General features: G+C 39.0%; 1 protein-coding gene across 3 annotated transcripts; it reads right to left on the bottom strand.

Moving 5' to 3' along the window:
* Positions 1-4,631: 4,631 nt before the first annotated feature.
* On the bottom strand, positions 4,632-18,858 carry LOC141809529 (histone acetyltransferase KAT7-like). 3 transcript variants are annotated; one of them, XM_074696599.1, is made up of 15 exons: positions 18,644-18,858; positions 16,582-16,726; positions 15,530-15,730; positions 14,510-14,794; positions 14,329-14,411; positions 13,586-13,672; positions 13,018-13,116; positions 12,799-12,909; positions 11,960-12,151; positions 10,743-10,832; positions 10,377-10,517; positions 9,780-9,873; positions 9,490-9,636; positions 8,074-8,180; positions 4,632-7,945 (listed from the first exon to the last, which is right to left on the bottom strand). In XM_074696599.1, exons 1-15 carry the CDS (start codon positions 18,656-18,658, stop codon positions 7,847-7,849), a joined length of 1,896 nt encoding a protein of 631 aa, XP_074552700.1. In that variant the 5' UTR covers positions 18,659-18,858; the 3' UTR covers positions 4,632-7,846. The 3 variants fall into 3 exon arrangements, with proteins under 3 accessions (XP_074552700.1, XP_074552702.1, XP_074552701.1); XM_074696601.1 differs by having other exon boundaries at positions 12,820-12,909; XM_074696600.1 differs by having other exon boundaries at positions 14,510-14,791.
* Positions 18,859-20,653: the final 1,795 nt, after the last annotated feature.

Raw genomic sequence — 20,653 nt, 5'->3', positions numbered from 1 at the left:
TGCTTTTTAATTTTTTTTGTTCACTTGTTTACATTTTCTAAGCCTTTTCTACGACTTCTCATGTGTTACAGCTGCAGTCAGTAAAATAGAGTTGCTAAACTTTGAGTCAAAGTCAAGCTGCTTAAGATCTAGCTGCACCCTGAGTTTGACGTGTAAGTAGAACAAACTAATCATGAATATGTGAATTGTGTGTCCAAAGTTAAGGACCACCTTTTGCTACAGCAATGTGCTGTACTTTTTTATTTTTGAGAACAAAATTGACATGCTGGACCAGGAGCCTTGTCCCCAACCTCCTGCACCGACTCCATAAACTGAGTCAACACCAACGCCTCAGACCAATGAGGGAGTAAGAACCATGTGTGACAAATGCAGCAGCTTGCCTGACAAAAACTGACCAATGGTAAATTAAAACACCTATTTTAAAGTCATTGCATTTGTTGCCCATCGGTTTCAGAAGAAATTCTGAGTCACTCAAGCAATTGTGTAACTATTGTATCCTAAAGGACTGAACTATGTTTCAGCCAAACTTTTTTTGACAAGTACAAAGCAGATCGATCAGATCCTGCACAGCTGGTCTCTTAGGTGTCCTAGTTGATTTCTAGCTCTGAAATATTCCTATAAAGGAATATTTTTAAAGTCTTCAGTCCAAAGATAGTTTACACCTATTTTTATTCCTTGTGTAATTTAGAAAACAGATTTTTGTTTCATTCATGTTTTTATACTTTTACTATGCTTTCTATTTATTAAAGCGGTCAAATTGTTTTTGCAATGTTGCTTTGGTCTTTAAAGTGCTTTTGGATCAATCCAGGAATGAGTTGCACTCAGGAGACTCAAAGACAAACAAAATATTGTTAATCTGTTGGCAACCAAAAGAAGCTGCTGTTTTGTCTAATCTTACATTAGTCTGCACAATCACGGAAGCCCAAAATGTTAAATTCAATATCCCCCTTTTTTCTCTTTGTTTTGACACAGAAATGAATTTTGGTCAGAGTTTGTCACTGGGGTGATTATTTGAAGCATAAATTTATCATGCTGCTGGGTAAACCACCTGCAGAGCCACACAAACAGAGCATGAATTCATCAAAGTTGAAATCAGGTTGCACCTGGTGAAGGTGACATAAGTCATTAAGATGAGACAAGACATGATTGGGATCTGGCCCAGCTTTGAAGGCAGGCCTGAAATTGAAAATATTGCAGTGCCGGTGATATTCTTTATCTGGTTTTGGGCATTTTGTTCCTGGGCTTGTAAATAAATGCTGTCCTGTCTCAGCCTGTATTCATTTTTTCCTTCCTTGGAGTTCATTGACCTAATTACCCAAGCACACACTGCCTTAGATTGGCTTTAATTCATATATTTAGCTGCTTATTGGGCTTTCCAGTCAACCCTGTAGGTGAAGTAAAAAAGCACCGAGGCAAATCACCACATATTTATTTCACAGTTTTGGGAGTGGTCACCTGGCTTTGGTCCACGCACATCACGTCTGAGTCAGACAATGAGGAACGAACGACCGGCGGCATAAATTCACTTAAAAGTGAGGCACGAAGAAGTGGGGAGGGGCGAGCTGAGGGGCTTTATAAAAGCAAACTGAGACCTTTTTCACTCAAGACGCACCAAGTACCGGGCAAAGTAGCTCAATTTAACTTTTTAGCTGCTGCATGCGTCCACGTCGGGGAGGTTTTTCTTGACACACTTGACTCACAGTCAGTTTTCTCATCCGTTTGTGGGCATGGAGGCTCTCAAGTTGGCTGTCGTGTTGTTGTTGGTCGTGTTCGTGCAGGTTTTTGGGGCGCTGGGGACTTCAGTATCTAGTGAAAGGGACGACGAGGTGTGGACAGTGGACAACTGGGAGGTAAACACGTGCACACGTACGCGCGCGACAAAAACATGCAAGAACAATAGGGGACAATATGTTTTACGATTTATTTAGCCTATGTGTTAAATTGGTTCTATATCTTCGAAAGTGGAGAAAGTGCGACTTTCATTTTCTTTTGTACTTTAAAACAGGTATACTTGCACTTTTCATGTCTTGTAACGAAAAAAAACTTCTCTCGTACCATTAGCTATTTGAATTTTAGATGTATTTTTAGGCTTCATGATCTACTTTTTCATAATTCACTTTTTTATTACGCCGGATGAAGTCAGTGTAAAGCTGAACTTGATTTAATCGAGGATAACAAGTTCACCCTTTTTGCGTGTCTTCATTTCAGCACCGCGGACAGCGGCACTCATCAGCTGCAGCTGATCGTATCGGAGCTCTTATTAAAACAGAGCAAAGGAAAGCTGCTTACTTTATGTATGAATTTGTTCTGAGTTACTGTCCTATAGATAAAGAAGCTTTAAGTTATAACTGAGCACTTTCTTGAATATTACAGTAAGTTTGAGAGAGATGTTGAGGACGTAGAATACATTCAGTCCCGTCAAAATTTAGATTCAGTATTGTTACCATAGACCTTTTACTGTGTACGTTAGTATGATCTTCTAAAGGTGAAATTAGCACGTGTCGACTGTTCAATGCAGAGTAGAATCAATGAAACTCAATGGGTCACCTGACTCACTAATGGGCCGTTATTTTCAAAATAGTTATTCATATTTTAAAAAGGATTCCTGTTAGGTTACATTATATAATCCAGATTTTTTATTTTAGACTTTCATTGACCCAGTATTTACAATTTCAAAGAACATAAATCTTATCTGATTTAGTGTATTGTATAAAATCGTCCACCTAGTTGTAGGTGTGCGAAGCCTTTCAGGTAAAGCCCAGGGACAATGAATTATCCAGATCACCACTTGTTGCTCTTTAATAATGAACTTGTATGGTTATCACTACAGCCAACTCAGATGGCTGTCATATATCCTTCATTGTTTCTCTTATACAGTAGTTGGTGGCTTAAGAGGAAGATCAGAGATATCTAGGTGGGAAATCTTTAGTAAAACTGTACAGGAGAAGGGGTGGTTACTGTGGGGCTGCATGGATAATAGTTGGTATATCTTGCCTCATCAAGTAAGGAAATTATGTCTTTGCATCAATTTCGTGGAATTTATAAGAGCATTTAAAGGTGTAAAATTAGCCAAGCTGTTCTGTTTCAGCACCACAGACAGCTTCACCCTTATCAGTCCACCAGACAGCAGAGTGTGGATGATTTACATGAGAAATAACTACTTTCCCAAGCCATATCAGCATTTTTTTTTCTTTTTTTTGTGTGTCTGTGTGCAGGACTACCCACTACAGAGAGATCTAACTATGCATCTGGCAGATCTCATCAAGCGGTCCAAAGCCCAGCAGTTCCACGGCCTTATGGGTAGAAGTCCAGGTAAACAAACCAAATTATTTTGAATTTATGATCTTCATATTGTTCTGGTAGCAATTTGAAATTTATTGGAAATCCTTTCCCTCTAATCCATTTATAATATCACTAGAGTTTGTTTATTGTATTTTTTTTATTACCAATTACCACCAATCGACGAGCTTTTTTTTTTTTGTTATACTTTATTTCAGGCAGGACTCTGCCTGTCAGACTGGGAAGGAAAAGTGAGTATAATAACATCACAGGAGAGATGTTAATGTTTTGGTTACAACCAGATAGACCATCACTTGATTGCTTTTCAACCTTGTGATTTTTTTTTTCTTTTGCCCGTTAAGCAGGAAATAAAGGGGATATGTTTGTTGGACTCATGGGCAAAAGGACTTTAGGTGAAGGTAATTTAATTCCTTCATTTCTCTTTTTTTTTCTTTTGTTAAGCTTTTGTCACCTCCTTATGTTTCAATCTTCTTTCTTTCCAGAAACACAAGAGGAATGGCAATCTTACCCCAACTAAAGAAGACACAATAAAGCTGGAGGCATGACTGATTATCATGATCTCAGATTAAACTGTAATATATTCTGTGCTTTGTTGTGGATTAACCAGACACAGAGTCACACAGCCTACAAAGGACAATGGTTTCATAAATTCATCTGCTTTGAATCACTGACATCATCGCCTTCATCTCTGTAAATTATAACCTTTCCTGTTATAGGTGTACCTGTATGTCCTAGGTCTTTCAGGGGAGTTTGTCATTTGAATCCATTGAGCGTCCTAGCATTGTCTGTCTACATTCTGTGTTACCGCTCTGCATATGACTGAAATGTTTGGATGTAAAAGCATGACAAATGGCTAACTTTATGGTTGTTATTGTTGGGGTATATTTTTGCAAGGTTTTGGAAAATCATGCTCTGATATCTCCATGGTAAAACTGTAATGCTATGACATTGCAGCTTCAGTCATAAAATCAGATTTTGTTCAAGTTTTGATGTGTCTGCTTTTGTCTACATTCATACCCTATTCGCTAAAAAGGAGAACAGGAGTAGTACAAGCGGAAGTGTCCCAACTTTTATCCATTTCCCATAATTCAGCTTGATGAATTTTTCAAATAACTTCCCTCTGGCCTTGTTGACACCCATGACAAACTCCTCATCCAAAGTTGTTAACGCAGGCTTTCTGGTAAAAATTAGTCGCCTAGGAAGTGACATCGACAGGGACAAGGCGCGATAAACTTTTCCTTAACCTATCTTTTTTTTTCAACCATCCCCATAACTGTCACATTGTTGCTGGGGAGAAACATCAAACCACATAAACAAGATGTCAGAAAAGGTTTACCATGTTTCACCATTTGCATTTATTGAACAGGAAGGAAGAGACAGAAGCAAATACAAAAGCACAACTGAGCTACATATCGATGCTGCGCTACTTTTGTGAGTTGCTGCTTTAATTGTGTGGTTGAAGTTGGAAGCAGAGTGAGGTGAAGTGCTGAAACAGTTCAGTGGTGGTTTATGAGGGAGTGATGTCTGGTTTCGTTTATCACCTGATGATATTTGGGTTAACAACAAGCAAGGTGGTCTGAAACTGCACATCTATAGCTGCCACTGGCGCCTGCAACTGCAAGACGACGGGATGAGAAATAAACAACACAAATAAGGACTTGAAGACAGACATGTTTAAGAACAGAGGGCCTCTTATTTTGGTAGGAAATCTCTTTTAGGCTTTGAAATATGAAAATACGGTGCATTTTCACATGTAGGGGATGTAATCCATTAATCTTCATGAGAAGATGCATTGAAGGTGTCTTTTCTTCTGTTGTAGGCATAGAAAATATGTTTTCTGTATCTTTATATCAGTACAAAATGACATCTTTAATTCCTCATCCCCAGATCTTAGCAAACTAAAGTCAAGCCATGTGTTTTTAAATGCACTATAAAGAACAAGTTTATAAGATTGACTTCTTCCTTTGAATGTAGCTTGAATAATAAATGCACCTCCCTGTAAATGCACTTAAGAATTGGCAAATACTGTCCACACATGAGTGTTTTCTGTTAGTTACACATTTTAGGTGCTAAAAGGGTGAGTGAAGTCCTTTCACCAGTTTGTATTGATGTGGAAACTGACAGTAGGTGTGGTGACCCCCTGCACCAACAATCGACAAAAAAAAAAAGAAAAAAGAAACAACCACAGGATTAGAAAACAATACAAAAATGTAAAAAACACACAAATACATTCACAGATGGTTGGAAAAAAAAGTCATCACTTTAAAAATCAGAAGCACAAGAAAGAGAGTAACATCTGCAATATTACAGCATTAAAAGGGCAAAATGACATATACTGTCAAATGAAAAGAAACAGAACTCCAGGCAGTGCTTCCCCATAAAATGCAAAGCTTTGTGAGGAAAAGGGAATGGCTGATTCTATTTGACAATGTTGTATGAACACCTCCGATTACACAGCAAGCTGCTATCCGAGCTTGTGCACAGTGTTAGGAGGAGTTTGTCAGTCTGAGGGAGATTTTGATTCTTATTCAAGTAAAGGTTAAAAGTAACAGAATGCTGTCTCCCTGGGGATGCACTGATCCAACTTTTTCAGTCAAGTACCCATTACTAATGCCAGGGCTTTGGTATCCAGTGAAACTGATAGTGATCTGATACCTGTGTCCATTTTTCAATCTTAATATCTTATTGTGATGATGGGACTGAGATTTATGTTTTGGCAATTTCAGACACAATCAAAATGAAACAGAAATATATTTGAACTGATTGTATAATCATTTTGTGAGATATACAATCAAACTTTTGGAGTCTCTATTGAAACCAACACCAGGATCAGATTGGTGTACCCTTCTCTGTACCTTAACAAAAGCAGAAAACAAAAACTAATTGTATATTTGGAGTTTAAGTGCTGAAATGAGGCTTTCTGAGTTGTGGTCTTTGTGCTAAAGTAACTTAACGCTAGCTGTTAGATTTGAATTTAGCTTACAGGCTTTCTTGTGACTTTCTTTTCTAAATGAGCACAATATCTTTTTTTTAAATTAAAGTTTTGATTAAAATTAATAAATATGCAAATTGTTAATTAAATAAAATCAGCTGCCAATCAAACTTAGTGACTGTCATGAACATTAATGACACGAAAATGCTGCGACCATGCTCCCAAAGTGTGTGCGTTATGTAGCAGGAAGTGACAAATGTGTTAAAGCGACACATCTCAAGTGGTTCATGTCACTTTTGATTACAGGAGACCGTCTCTTCTAAAGAGACAGTCTCTTCTAAATTCTGTCTTAGTTTGGGTGGTTTTTGTTCTCCTTCCTGTACTTTCCAGACACACTTAAATCTACATAGAAATTTATGTTTATATCAACAAAGGACTCAGTCCTTCAGAATAGACATTCCTCTAACAAACTTTGTCACGTTCTACGCAGTTAGCATATTTCTTTAAATATAAACAGCTTATTTTAAAAAAAGGATAGAAAGAAAAACCTAGTTAAAAACACCCACTGGCAGAATGCAGCAACAAACATTCACATGTTAATATACAAAGAAAAAGAAAGCTTCAAACAGGCCATTCTCTCTTAAAAAACAGTGGTAAACCTTAGGAGGTAGAAAAAGTTGAACACATGAATGAGAACTTTTACAAAACCACTAAAAAAGACACAGAAAGAACACCGACATGTTTACAAGCTGAAACGCTTCACATAAGTTTACTGTCCAGAGCAAAGCTGTGGATTACAAACAGCACAGCTCCCACTGAATTAAAGGTAAAAGCGGAAATGGGGGAGTGGTAGCTCATACCCTGGTGATAGGAAACAGTCCAAGCATGGCCAATGGCAGCTATAGCTATATGAATGACAACTTGACAGGTGTGATCAGTTCATTACAAGAAACAGTTGTAAGTGTGTGAGTGTTGTCTAAAGATTGTTCCTCTGGGCTCTTACAGTCACGCTTAGACTGAACAAAACGTGGTTTGGTGTTTCTGTTGAGCAGTCAAGTTAATTTAGCAACTGAGATAACTGCTGCTCAATAATAATTCCATTTAAGGGACTGTAATCAATCAGTTATTTATTTAATATTAATCATTAATAGACCAATATTATGAAGGGATATCAAGAACTAGCACTAGCACTTTTTTCTTTTTAACATTCTTCTATTTATTTCATTTTTTTGACATTTGCTTGGTTTCAAATTTGCAGAGCTGTATCTCACAGCTTGACCTCAGACAGCCAGAGTTAGATACAAAATACATTTGTCACATTCACATTCTTGAGTTGTCTTCTTGTTCTGAAGAAAATTATCTTTAGAAACATCCTATCATCAATTTTATTTCAGTATCGTTAAATGGACGTCCAAGCGACTGCTGAACCCAGAGTAACATCTGTCTGTGAGTATCTGCTGCAGCTGCTGAAAGCGTTTGTACAGGAGTTCATATGAAGATTTAGCTGAAGATACTGTAAGCTTACCAGTGTTCTGAGGAGGATCTGTCTGTGTGTGTGCATGTGTGTGTGTGTGTGTGTGTTTGCTGTTTTAGGACTGTGAAAAGAGGGTTCTTTTATGACCCTTTGGGTGGTGTCCATTTTAAGGCTATGGGATCAATGGTCTTTCCATTACCACGTTTGGTCTCCTTGGCCTTCCAGTCGTCGATAAGATCCTGCGGAGATAAAAAATACATGTTTAACGGCTTCGCTGAAGTTTACGCACTCTATATAGTTAAGTTTGAATATACTTGTACAAGGAAGCGGTTCAGACTTTCAAACAGAACTGTTTTTTTATTCCTACCTGTCTCTTTAAAACCAGGTGCTTTCCTTTCCAGTATTTGAGCATCTGAAGGGACTGCAGTGTGCTGACAATATCAACTGGGTTCACCGCTGTCTCTTGACTGATCTCTGTGAAGACAGCAGGAAAAGAGAGGGTCACAGTTAAAATGACAGGACTGAGTTGGAAAGGAGTTGACTGAAGCGAGTAGATCTCCCTGCTAATCGTCCTGCAAGCTATACCCAAATAAATTGGAGCACTTAGCTAATGCTAATATCAGCTTGCTATCACAGTCAGAAACAAAGTTAAAGGAGCTGTGAGGACTTTCTATGTGATCTCGAAAAAGTTTCAGCTCTAGATATATGTCTGATCTTAAGCAGTGACTGAAAATGAGATTATCAGCACCTAAATGCGATTTCTTATATTTCTGGATTAGCCAGATTAATTAACGACAAGACTTAGAACAATAGTGCTATGCAACTGTTAATAAATACCTTACCTCGTCACTTTGTATCCCGGAACAAGTTGTCTTGAACAAAGAAAAGTAGAGTTATCCGATTTCCAAAACAAACGTACCCCTTGTTAAGAGTCCTCATGACAGTGGGCGCTAGTGCTCATGGGAAACAAAGTCTGTATCCCTGAAAACACTAGCTTTTCCAAAATAGCCATCACAGCCTCTTTAAGATGAAATGATAAACAGGCTTTAATGAAAGCGGCTTATCGCTGTAGACTGAAAGCCGATGGGTATGAAAACAGTCATTTTGCACAAAACTACTATTAATTTTGAAAATAACTGTCAGATTTTTTATTGAATCAAATATCTGTATTTTAAAAGAAAATGTGCCCTTTTTGTTTTATATGTTGTTATAACACGATTCATAAATCACATAGCCAATGTTAAAACCCCTTTTCAGAGGAGCTGTTGGAGTTTTTTTTTTATCTCTTTCTCCCTGTTCACACACACATACAAAAGCAGATCCATCCAGTACAGTGAGAAGATACTTTGAATGAAACTGAGGTTACTGAAGGGGTGAGTTTGCAATCACATCTTCGTTCCATTCAAAATATTATGCAGACTTTGAAAAATGAAATGTAGTTTCAAAAAAAATCAACATAAAAGAAGGCTTTGGCAGGAAGGAACAAAACGTCTCATCAGAGATGTTGGCTGTAAATCACACTATTTGCTGATGTCTCATTCTTTGCTTTCATTAACATTCATTTTTTTCCAAGGAAGGTTCAGATTTGGGTCTTGGATTGAGCTTTTCACCACATTAGTAGTAGACTTATCACATTAATATACTATTGTTCTCCCGTAGCTGTCTCATCTGTGATAATACTTTGTGTGGAATGAACCTTATATTCAAGCAAACTAGCTTCAACATGAGGTTCAATGTGAACTTTTATTACTCTTATGCAGATCTGATGCTACAGACCACTGACCTTTGATGGAGATCTCTTTGCCCTGGAAGTTGTTCAGGTAGCGCAGCAGCACCTCCTTCCAGTAACTCCTGTAGCTGATCAGGCCCAGGTCAGACAGGGGGCGCTCAGGTGAACCCACCTTCTCCTCCACCTTTGACAACAGGTAGCCTAAAAGAGACACAACACACAAAGATTTGTGCTTGAAATACTATGAAAAAATTCAGGAATATAACTTTGATTTAAATTTACTTGAAAGAAACTGTGCTTCTGAGTCTGAGGTCTGTATAACTAAGGTGGTTGTGTGTACTCACTGAAGTCAATGAGCATCTTGCCATAGCCCTGTCTCATGTACTGTGGCATGGTGAGGATGCAGGACACGTTGTAGTTCAGGAAAGAGTTCTTCTCCTGCAGAAAGAGAACAAATCCATAAATCTTTTTTGGTCAGTGTGTTTTTCCTAGCTGTGGTACTTTTAGCCTCCAAAAGTCTTTTACACTAAAATCTTTTCATACTCCCACACTTGCATGGGTAAACTGGATGGTGTGGCCTATAAAAAGAATTTATTATAGCATCATGTCATAGATGTTTGGGCTATCATAAAGACTTTTAAGAAGGTGACAAAGAGCTCTTAAAGAGAGGTGTAGCGCTTTTTTTTAGTCGTTATACATTTGCTCTGATACTCCTGTAATAGCTTTACATGTTTTACAGCTCAAAAATATCCCTTTCTTTCTCACACCAGTGTTTTAGAAAACTTATTTCATCCCTGTTCAAAACACTTTGTTTTAGCTGCTGTCTCTTTAAAGCTCCTGCTCCATAATCTCCCTTTCTTCTGATTGGTCACATTTACTTCACACTGGACTTTCAACGACTTCCCTACAAGTTACACAACATCAACTGGTCCCAAAGTTACCTTGGAGAAGTATCCAACCAGATGGCACCCTGTGTTGTCAGCTTCTGTCATGACGTAGAAGAGGAAAGGCTCAACGTCGTAATAAAGCGTCTTGTGGTCCAGGAAGAGTTTTGCAAGCAGACACAAGTTCTGACAGTAGATCTATGGAGAAGGGAGACATATCATGATATTATGATCAATCAAATTGCTGTGTGCAGATTTACCTGACAGATCAGAAAGATGTTAAAGAGGGTGTGTGATGCTTTTCCATGGTTTAAACATTGAAATAAAGTACAAATACTGGATTATAAAAATAGTAAAAGACTTTTATAAGACTTGCTAAAATGATAAGGTCACTGTTTAAAAATCTCTTGTTGCTCCTTTTACCTTGTTTTTCTTTCCGTCCACCTCAAAGACGGAGATGTTTCCTTTTCTGTAGATCTCATCACCTGGAGGGTGCTTCCACACGCACTTAGCCTTAATGCAAAATACATGAGAAGACATCACAGAGATTAAATTGGATATTAGTTGGTTGATTGTTTCATCTGCACAGACTCATATGCTGCGGTTCTAGAAAGAATTTCAGCCATGATAGGGCATCATGCAAAGATTATGCTAAATACAGTTTGACATATACACTGGGGATTTTTTGTCACCCTTTTTAATTAGACCATCATGGCTGATTCTTACTCACTACCAGGTTTCACAAAAGTGAGGAACTTTCCTGCTGAAACTTTAACACAGGCTTTTATAACCAGCTCCACTGACTACAGTAATTCACTTTGACTTGATTCCCCAAAAGTCTCTTTAAAAAGATTCAACTTGTCAAAAATGCAGCAACCAGGTTTTTCAAAAAAAGGCAGACCATATAAACCAGCTTCTTGACACTCCGCAATGGCTCATGGCTACTTTTAGATTCATTTTTAAGTTCTTTACTTGTTTTTAAAGCTCTATAGGGTCAGATTCAACACCTGAGGATGAATCATGCTTCCTTTTTAAATTTCCCATATGTGGCCGAGGCAAACACCAGACAGAGAGCTTTCTGTTTTAATGCCCCAAAACTCTGGAACCTTTTATTTTGGTCACTAGAACAAATTAGACTTTATCTTATTTTACAACTATTTATGTATTTATTTAATCAGTTTATATATTTTTGTGTAAGTTTTATGTTTGATTTATTGTTTTCTTTCTTTGTTTTATAGAAAGTACCAATTTTTTTACCTTTTACTCAATTAGAAAAAAAATGTAATAGCAGCATCTTCACTTTGAGGTCCCAGGACTGTCCTGCCTCTAAATTTTCCAGCTAAAAGGAAGCTGACACTGGCGCAGACCCTCAATTCAGAATTGCATTCATTCTGTTATTATCTGCAGAATTTGCTGTGGGGGTGCAACATGTTGGAAGTTAATTCATCTGGCAAATAGCTGTTGTGTGCCTGTTTGAAGAGCTGTTGAATTCCCAACCAATCATCCAAAAATGATCTCAATACCCTCATAAACTTTCCAGCTTAACCAGTAGGCTTAATACAATACAATCTTCCCTTTAATGGTTTGTTGACAAACACATATTTGTTTTTTTGTTGTTTAGTTTTGTGATGATCTCTCACCATGTGCCTTCGCAGAATAGTCTGGCTCTTCATGTACTTGAGACAGAACTCGCACATGTACAGTCTTCCCAATCGGGCGTACTCCTCTGGGTACGGAGAGTGATACCAGGTGTCCATCTCGTAGCGCCCAAAAACTATGGTCTTGATCATGTTGCTACCTTCCGACACCTGCCCAGCCAGACGAAGCTTCTCCTATAGAGGACAAGGGAGGGTGGACACGGAGATGGAGAAAGGAAGGAAAAGGTACAAAGAGGACAGGAGGAAAGGGCAGGCAAGCGAGCAGAGGGAAGAGAGGAGAGAAAGGAAAGATTGACATTATTCAGGGCAAAGGATCAAGTCAAGAAATCACACCCAGGAAATCCTCAGTGGAGGCAACCATTCACAAAGATGTAAATGTAGAAGAAAACATAAGATGGGGAACAATCAGAAAACTCAATATGAGAGTGAAATTATGTCTGTTCTTTGATTTTGAGATGTTTCAGAAAAAAAAGCGAGTAAGATATGCATGGAAGAGAAGAAGTATTCTGGATCGGGTACCAACACTTTTAGTTTACATACTTTAACCAATCATTTATGAAATTAAATAAAGTAGGCCTGAAAAAAAGAAATAAGAGCTGGGTCAAAATGTAACAAAACAGGACTTAACAGAAACACAACAAAAGGAAGGGATACTCCAAACTACCAAAAATATTTCAGACTCCTCCTGTGGCTGCAGAGGAGGGTTTTCTGACTGAAACAGAGAAGAAGAAGAGGAGTATTGCAGAAAAGGGGAAGATAAAAAAAGCACAGGGTTGGAGACACAATAACGGAGGGAGGTGATGATGAGTTTTCTCTCTTACAAGGTCGTCCGATGCACGTGCCTGCGCTTTCCTGAACAGCTCCAGGTCGTAGTCGCTGGTGATGTTCTCTAGCAATGGTTCCCTGGTGGCTCCATGGCTCTGACGGTGATCCTATTGGAGTAGATGAATAATAAAAGAGAAAGACACTTGAATTATCTTGTAGGAAGGGTGGGATGGAACACTAAGGATCTGCACAATTGTTTGCTCTCATCCTCTTACCATATATTTTTCTTTCTGCTCCTTATTTAAGCCAGAGTTCCTCTTCCGCCTCAGCTCTGTGACCTTCTCCTTGTAGCGCAGCTGACGCTCTGTAGGGGCCTGAGACCATGTGGGAAAGCAAAGATTTCAGCACTTTATTTCAATATAGTAACAGTTACAAGGTTTATCAGACATATTTTGCTTTACACATCAACAATAGTGTTCCACAGGGATCCATCCTTGGACCACTTTGTTGTGGTCTGTAAATGGTTTTACCACACTGTAGTCTCTGCTGGTGAGTGCATCAACTCAAATTCTTGTTACGACAAAACCTTGAGGACCAGAGTTGTGACTGGAAACTAGTTATAGCAGTCATTTCTATATTTACCAATGAGCAATTTCTAGATATGCAAGTTGAAATACCCAGGCGGAAGAAATTGTTTTACTCTCACTGTGACTCCACAGCCAACTCTCTCACACACACACACACGCACACATACACGAATGACTTAAAGTGTGTCACCATAAGCATTGCCTGTCTGGTGCACCTGCCTGTGCATGTCTACGTGCATGTGTGATTTTGTATTACCTGGTTTCGTGTCGAGTGCCTGTTCTCGTCCTGGCGGTGCGACAGAGTCCTTTCCTCGGTCTGCTTCTCGCGCGTCGATGCCTTGCCCTGACAAAACATCAACACTGTCTACCAACAAATGACTCACAACCACCCCCGCAGCAAAAACATTTCAGCAACCACCTCCATGTTCCTGGAAGCTTTGCAGCTTGACAACCCCTATTTGAATCTGTGAGTTCCCTCTGCTTTCAGATGCTGAACACTTAATGGAAATGGATTGGGATGACTGGTTGGACAATTTATACTCAGACTGGCTCCTAAAACTTGGCCACATAAACAGTATATGTCCTTGCACTTGCTCAGTCTGTCATTAATGTGTTCGGTTCCCCACCTTGGTCTGAGTAGTACATTAGAGTAGATTCCTTTATCAGCATGGGTATTGAAAATAAAGAGAACAAAGCCTTACTTGACCATTAAATGGACATTTCTGGTTTAATACTAGTGATTCATTGTTTGTTGTAAATCCAGTGCGTTATAGTCTGTTCCTTTTCCTCTATAGGAATCTTTCATGCAGCTTTCTTGGCTAGGACTGCCTCGGAAAGGGGCTTTCCTTTCTCAGTGGGAATATAACTTGTGACATAAAGCTCAAATAAAAACCAAAGCTCTTTATACACTTTTTTTCTGTTCCGGCTCCTAGCTCTGTAAATATCTGGAAATCCTTTTTGGTATTCATGTATTCATCTGTTATGAGTATGTGTTTCTACCTTGCATTCGTCAGCAGAGAGATTGTGATAAAGAGGACATCCTGATATAGAGAAATGTCTCTCATGTCGCCCTGTTAGATGACCTGAGAAGAAGAAAAAAAAAGAAGATCAAAGGTACTGCTGGTGCATAGGAGCAAGATATCTGATTTCATAACAAATGACAGAGTACTTATCCCCTCACCCAATGAGTTACAACCAGGCGTGGGGCACTTCATATTGAAGTTGTAGCTCTCGTGGAAACGCCGTCTTTTGGGTCGGTGGGAAAGATCATGAGCAGCTGCCTCTTTGAGTGAAAGCTCTTTGGCCAATCTCTCATCCTCCTCTTGTGAAACTACATGATCATTGCTGGAAGAGACATGGTCATTGCTGGGACTTGAGACCTCAATGTCTGACTCTGAAGACTGCGCATTACCGGTTGGCGTGCGAGGAGGGGTCTCATCACGGTTGGCTCCCTGCTTCAGGTCTACTGATCAGGACAAAAAGAAACATTGGGAATAAGTGCAAGAATACAGGGTTTGAAATTACAACACTGCAGTGCTTTACTTTGAGTTATTATCTTGTATTTTTTATAGCTCTTGTAATGCAATGTATCAAAATAGGAGAGTAGTAAGTCAAATAACTGCTGTTGTTGCTCTTCATTAGGAGCAATGTATTGAGCTGTAAATTGATTGTATTGGGAGTATTACTTTGACAGTGGACTGTTAGTATAGCCCCGAAATTCTAGTTGCACTTGTTGTGTAAAAGAAGTAAGAAAAAAAAATGTTGTTTTTTTAAAAAAGTGTGTATTTTACTACACATGATGCAGAGTCAGATCCAGTACACATTTATCTGTAAGGGTGTGCTTGTTGTCTCTATAATCAGGAACATGCTGTGATCACAGGCTGGAATCTTCACACCAGCTGAGCAGCATATTAATGAATGAATGAAACACACAGACAGATATCCTTTCATCCCTGCACCTTCTTTGTATCTCATCTTCATATCTTTTTTCTTTCTTCCTACCCCTTTTTGGAGCTTTATTTTGCTTTATTCTCTTAATTTGACCCTAACATTCTATTCACTTCTCACCCCATCTCTTTTCATCTTCTTCCCTGCTTCCTCAAACACACCAAGAGCATCCACTATTAAGAATGCATTTTGTAAAATAATCTTAATGTGCAAAATCAATTTTTTAAGACGTTAAGAACACTTTGGGTCTTACCGTTTGCTTCAATATCTGAACCAGATGACCTGCTCTGACGTAGTGGGTATTTTTTGGCTGTGGTGTTTATCGCCCCCTGCTGGCTGCGTGTGATTCTGCGTCCAGAGGAAAAGACCGATGCTGCCACTACTGCTGCTGAAGCCAAGCTTTCCTCAGCACACACCGGTGCTGGAGAACTGCTTCGAACTGAGCAGCAGTTATCTGGAATAAGACATAAAAGATCAGAAGAGATTACTGTGAGTTTTAAATATGGTTTTACATACCAGAAAAAATGATGTTAACATGTGGGGGTAAAAAACCAAAGAGACAAAAAAAATCTGCCACAACAATAAGAGATCCGACCCCAGATTTTACTTTAAATTACTCTGTAATGTTCCTGGGCTTGTATGGAATAAATGACACTGACAACTTCTACTGCAAAAAGAGGAGAAAACAGTGCTGTCCCTTCCCTTCCTGCTGTAAATCCCCTCTGGCAGCCACAACAGAAAGAGGTCACTCAGGGGCTGGATAGAGTTTGTGCGTCTGTTGTGGGGGGAGGTCAGGCTGCCTGAACCTATTCATGCTTTAAGGCTGCCACTGTTGAGGTGTGGGGGCTGGAAGCCTCTCTGGGTCTTGAATGAGGGCATCATTACCCATTTAAATGAAATTAAAGCATACCATATGTCAGAAAGTAAGGCTTTGATGATATTCTAAAATCTGCAAGGCTAAAAGAGGAACCACTTAATGTCACTACAACTTGAAAAAGAGAGACAAATGTGGGAAAATATTCAGCATTTAACTATTCCAGTACTGAAAACAAAGAAAAAGGATGTTACTGTCTGAACTCAGCAGCACACTGAGAGGTCAAACTGTTTCCTGATGAAACTAACTCCTAAACCACTTATACCATATAGTCCCTTTTCTAACTCAAACTGTAGGCGTCGCTCCAATTGTCCGTTGTACCACAATTTCTAACAAAATACGTAACACGTGTGCCTTTTTAAGCTTTATTCAATTGTTGTTGTGGTTTTGTTAAACCTCAAATGAATTGTTAAAAAAAACGAAACTCTTACCTTGTGAGCTTCGACTGAGACGCAGTGACGCACGAGTCAGCCGCGTGCTGCTGCGTCTGTGTACGCTCTCGGGAGCTTCTGTGTGCTCGAGGTCGGCGGAAAAATCCGAGTCCTCTGTCCCGTCCGAGCTGCTGCCAGCGGTTCTCTGGGGAAAAAAAATATTAGCACTTGAACACCTTCTAAAAGTCTGGACATTCGCCCGAAGCACATCATGTATGTTAAATAAATAACGTGACAGGACATATATTGATGTTATTGTCTGTTGGTTAGTTTTACCAGTGGATAATTCAACAAAGATCCCATATTGGGGGAGGAGCGTCACTCTCTCCACATCTCCTTCGATACTGTACCCCCTCTTGTCACAGACGACCTGTCATTAAATACTGGAAAAAAGTCGTTGCGGTTGCACCACGCAAATGACTCCGAAGTCATCTACCGAACCGGCCGAAAATAGACTCAAATTCTGGGTGCATCTTCCGCGTGAATTTTCAGCTTTTCGCCAGCATAGAACATAAAATGTTAAGAAGACAAAATTTTGTCCGTCAAATTCTTAAGTCGAGAGCGTCAGTCAGCTAACTAAGGAAATCAAAATAATAAATTTTCTACAGTATAATTTTGCTGTCCGATTTATCGATAGGGGTGCGAGGCTTCCTGCCGCTTGCTTGGCTGAATGGGGTGATGCTGAGGCGTATAAGGGCTCATCCTACACCACCAGAAACCAAAACCCGGCAGGGTGGGGGTGGGGTAAGGGGGTTCCAAGGTTTGCATTGAGCATATATTTGGGGCTCATTATACACTCTCAGAAGATTGCCTTTAAATTCTCTCTCTCTCTCTCTCTCTCCTTCTCTCTCTCTCGCTCCATGTAGCATATATATATATATATATATATATATATATATATATATATATATATATATATATATATATATATATATATATAAACTGTTGTTATTCCTCTCTAATACTTTAATATCCTTTCACGAAACGACGATTGTTCAAAATCATCTAGTTGTTATATTCATGTTTGTTTGTTTGTTTGTTTGTTTGTTTTTATATCTTTTCTGGTTCCAGTTTATATGCCGGATTGTATGCACATATGGCCCATGGGCCATCCAAGATATCACGTTATCTACACAGACGAATATGGTGCTCGGTGTAAGATAAACTGTTATATCTCCACAAAAAACTAAACTTCCAACAAGAAATAAACATGTGATAAAGGTATTAGAAAGACGAGAGTTAGAAAAAGATAACAGCCTTCCAAATATGTGTTAGCATGTGTATTAACGGCACGTGTGTATAACACAGCTGTTCAGCGACTATGTCTTTAGTTTTATTATATGTATACATCTATATACTACTAATAGTCATTAACACGTTTAATGATAAACTAAACATTACCCTACACTCAAACAGGAGCCTGAGCGCACATTTCCTTTGACAAACTTCACAACAAGGGGCTGAGCAATTCATTCACATGCAGCCAATAACAACGGGGAATAGGTGGAGTTGACAAGGCGCTAACCAATGAACGCCATCCTTCCCCTACTCCTGTCCAATCACAGCGTTGTTTTGGTGCGGACGCTTCTCTCCATCCCCTCACTCAAAGAACAGCCTGTTCTCTTTCATCAGTTAGAGCTGCCGTTAACGACATCGACTGGGGGCAGCGCTCCACGCACTGCGCAGACTAGTAAAAACCATCCCTTAAAATCACATAATGGAAAAATCAAAGCATTTTCTCACTTGTTTAATCCAAAGTGTGAAACCTATAAAGAGAAAACACTATATTGCACCTCAGTAGTAATAACAGCTAGCTTAGCTTTTAGCAAAACACAGAACACATATCAGCTGTATGAGTGCACAGCAAGCTTCATCAACATTCACATCAAGTGCACTTGCAATATCTACAAACGCACTCATGGCAGAATACATAAAAAGTAAAATGTTTAACTACACAATGTGATTATTACCACTTCGCTGACCAACATTTGCTATGACGTTATGTTGTGCCCGATATGCAGTATGCTCTAACGGCTGAGTCTGCGACAAATATCCGCCTTACCTTCCTGCGAGGCATTTTCAGAGGTTTCAAGCGTCGCCACTGGGGTGCTGATGCTCCGTACTCCGGGATTTGTTATTCATAAATTTTGTTAACAACGGAAACAAAAACCACCAGCTCTTGATTTGAGCCAAGTCAGCTGAAAAAAAGGCGCATTGATGTCTCTTTACACTTCCCTGTCGCCACGGCGCAGACTCCTGCCTTACTGTATTGGTCCGTCGACAAAATAAGTTCGTGTGGAAAACGCACCAGTTACGTTACAGTTTTAAAATTTAAACGTTCAGAAAAAAAGTGTATTTTTAACCGTGAATTATTCAAAGGATTCCGCAAACCCTTCAAATGTCTTGTTTTGTGTTTTTTTTCTCCAAAACTCAAAGACGTTGTCTGTTACTATATAACAAGGAAGATGTAGCTCTTGAAAATGTCACCTCTTCATCTTCTGAAGTTCTCAATTTTCAATTAAGATTTTAGGTCCCTTGTTAAATAATTTCTTTTAGTCAGTGGCAAAAAATGCATACAATTCATGAACTATCAGAATCAGAAATCCTTTATTTATCCTACAGCAATGGAAAATAAAATAGGGTAATACACTTTTCAAGGTAAATTATAAATTTCATGTTGACATATTCTTTTTTGATGAGTGTATTTACTATATACATTTTAGTTGTCCTATCTTCTGAATGTATGGTGTGTTTATCTTATTATTTAGTCTTTCCTCTCTTGATTTACACTTGCTACTGTTTTCTACTTCCTGTATATGAACGCCCTTTTTTTCCATGCTGTTTGTTTCAAAGCAGCTGTGTATGCTTTGCATCTGTTTGTTTTATTCTCCACCTGTTTGGAGTGATTCAATAGATGCAAACTGAATTGCCCTTCAGGGATTGATGGAGTCATTGGAATCTGAACCTGAATCTGAAATGGAGCAGCATCTGAATCAGCATCTTTTGGGCTTTGATTTGTTTATTTATTTATTGCAAAAAAGTTTGATTAAAATATTACAAGTAAGAATGCCTGTTTTTGTAACAGAACGAATGCCCAGAAGTGGGCAATTATGAGGCCTTTCATAAAAACACTGAACGCAAAAGGGTTTATAAAAAAAATTCAATAATAATTTGCCAGATAAGGCGATGAATGAAATATGAAGCTATAAATAATACTAAATCAGAGACCATTTGAGAGCCTAAAATGCCTGCTTTTCTTTGGGAGCCATGCAAAAAAAACTGTCTCTGAACTTTACTTCACCAGTACCTCTGCTCTTGTACTTCTTCAGTCACTCTCTCCTGCTGTAATTATGTTTCCTGTACAAGCCCCACCCCCTCCCTCCCTCTCTAATTCCTACCTCACATGTTCAGATCACTGCGTGAGACAAGGACTAAAGAGGGCACCCTGTTAATCCAGTCTTTCACTTACTGCATCAGATCAGTGCAAACATGTACACCAGCCTCTGTCGCTAAATTCAGTGAGGTGTGAGATGTGGACACCAGCTTTTCGCAGTCAGTTAAAGCTTGAACATTCAATGTGTAAATGGATTAGTGGGGCAAACAGCAGCCATAATCACTGTGCAGAGGATTATTTACTTTCAGAAAGTGATAGTTAACAGCCCAAGAGGGATGGTTTGAGACTTTCACAGACTGTATTAGCAGAATGGGAATGATAATCTCATCTGTTGCATGGTACATAAAACACATTGTAGGCTACAAAAGGATTTACTCTGGAGACCTTTAACCCTTCATGGCACATGTGTGTGCGTGCAAGAAAAAGACCTCCTGATTGTTTGAAAAGCTATCATGTTCGCACATGATGGTATTAGAGCATTTCTGTTTATCCATTCATCTGCTGACCCATCTGTCACAGTTTGGCTTTATTTATTCAGCTATTTATTTACAATAACACAATGAGAATTGAAAGTGAAACCACAAAGAGCTTAACAATACACTCACATCAATACAAACGCTCACAAGACACTCACAGAAGGATCTTCACTCATTCAAGTGCAAGCATACACAAGGAGCC

The sequence above is a fragment of the Halichoeres trimaculatus genome, unplaced genomic scaffold, assembly GCF_033239565.1.
Source record: "Halichoeres trimaculatus isolate MK-OKI-2021-1 unplaced genomic scaffold, fHalTri1.1 fHalTri1_scaffold_20, whole genome shotgun sequence".
In the NCBI taxonomy this organism is placed as follows: Eukaryota; Metazoa; Chordata; class Actinopteri; order Labriformes; family Labridae; genus Halichoeres; species Halichoeres trimaculatus.
This window is presented reverse-complemented; position numbering and strand designations above follow the sequence as displayed.

Excerpts from the sequence above, each read along its gene's own strand:
- LOC141809529 (XM_074696599.1), bottom strand. Across the intron at positions 14,795-15,529 it reads TTCAGATATTGAAGCAAACG|TAGACCTGAAGCAGGGAGCC; the intron begins GTAAGACCCAAA and ends TGTCCTGATCAG. Across the intron at positions 10,833-11,959 it reads CTATTCTGCGAAGGCACATG|GCTAAGTGCGTGTGGAAGCA; the intron begins GTGAGAGATCAT and ends TTTTGCATTAAG.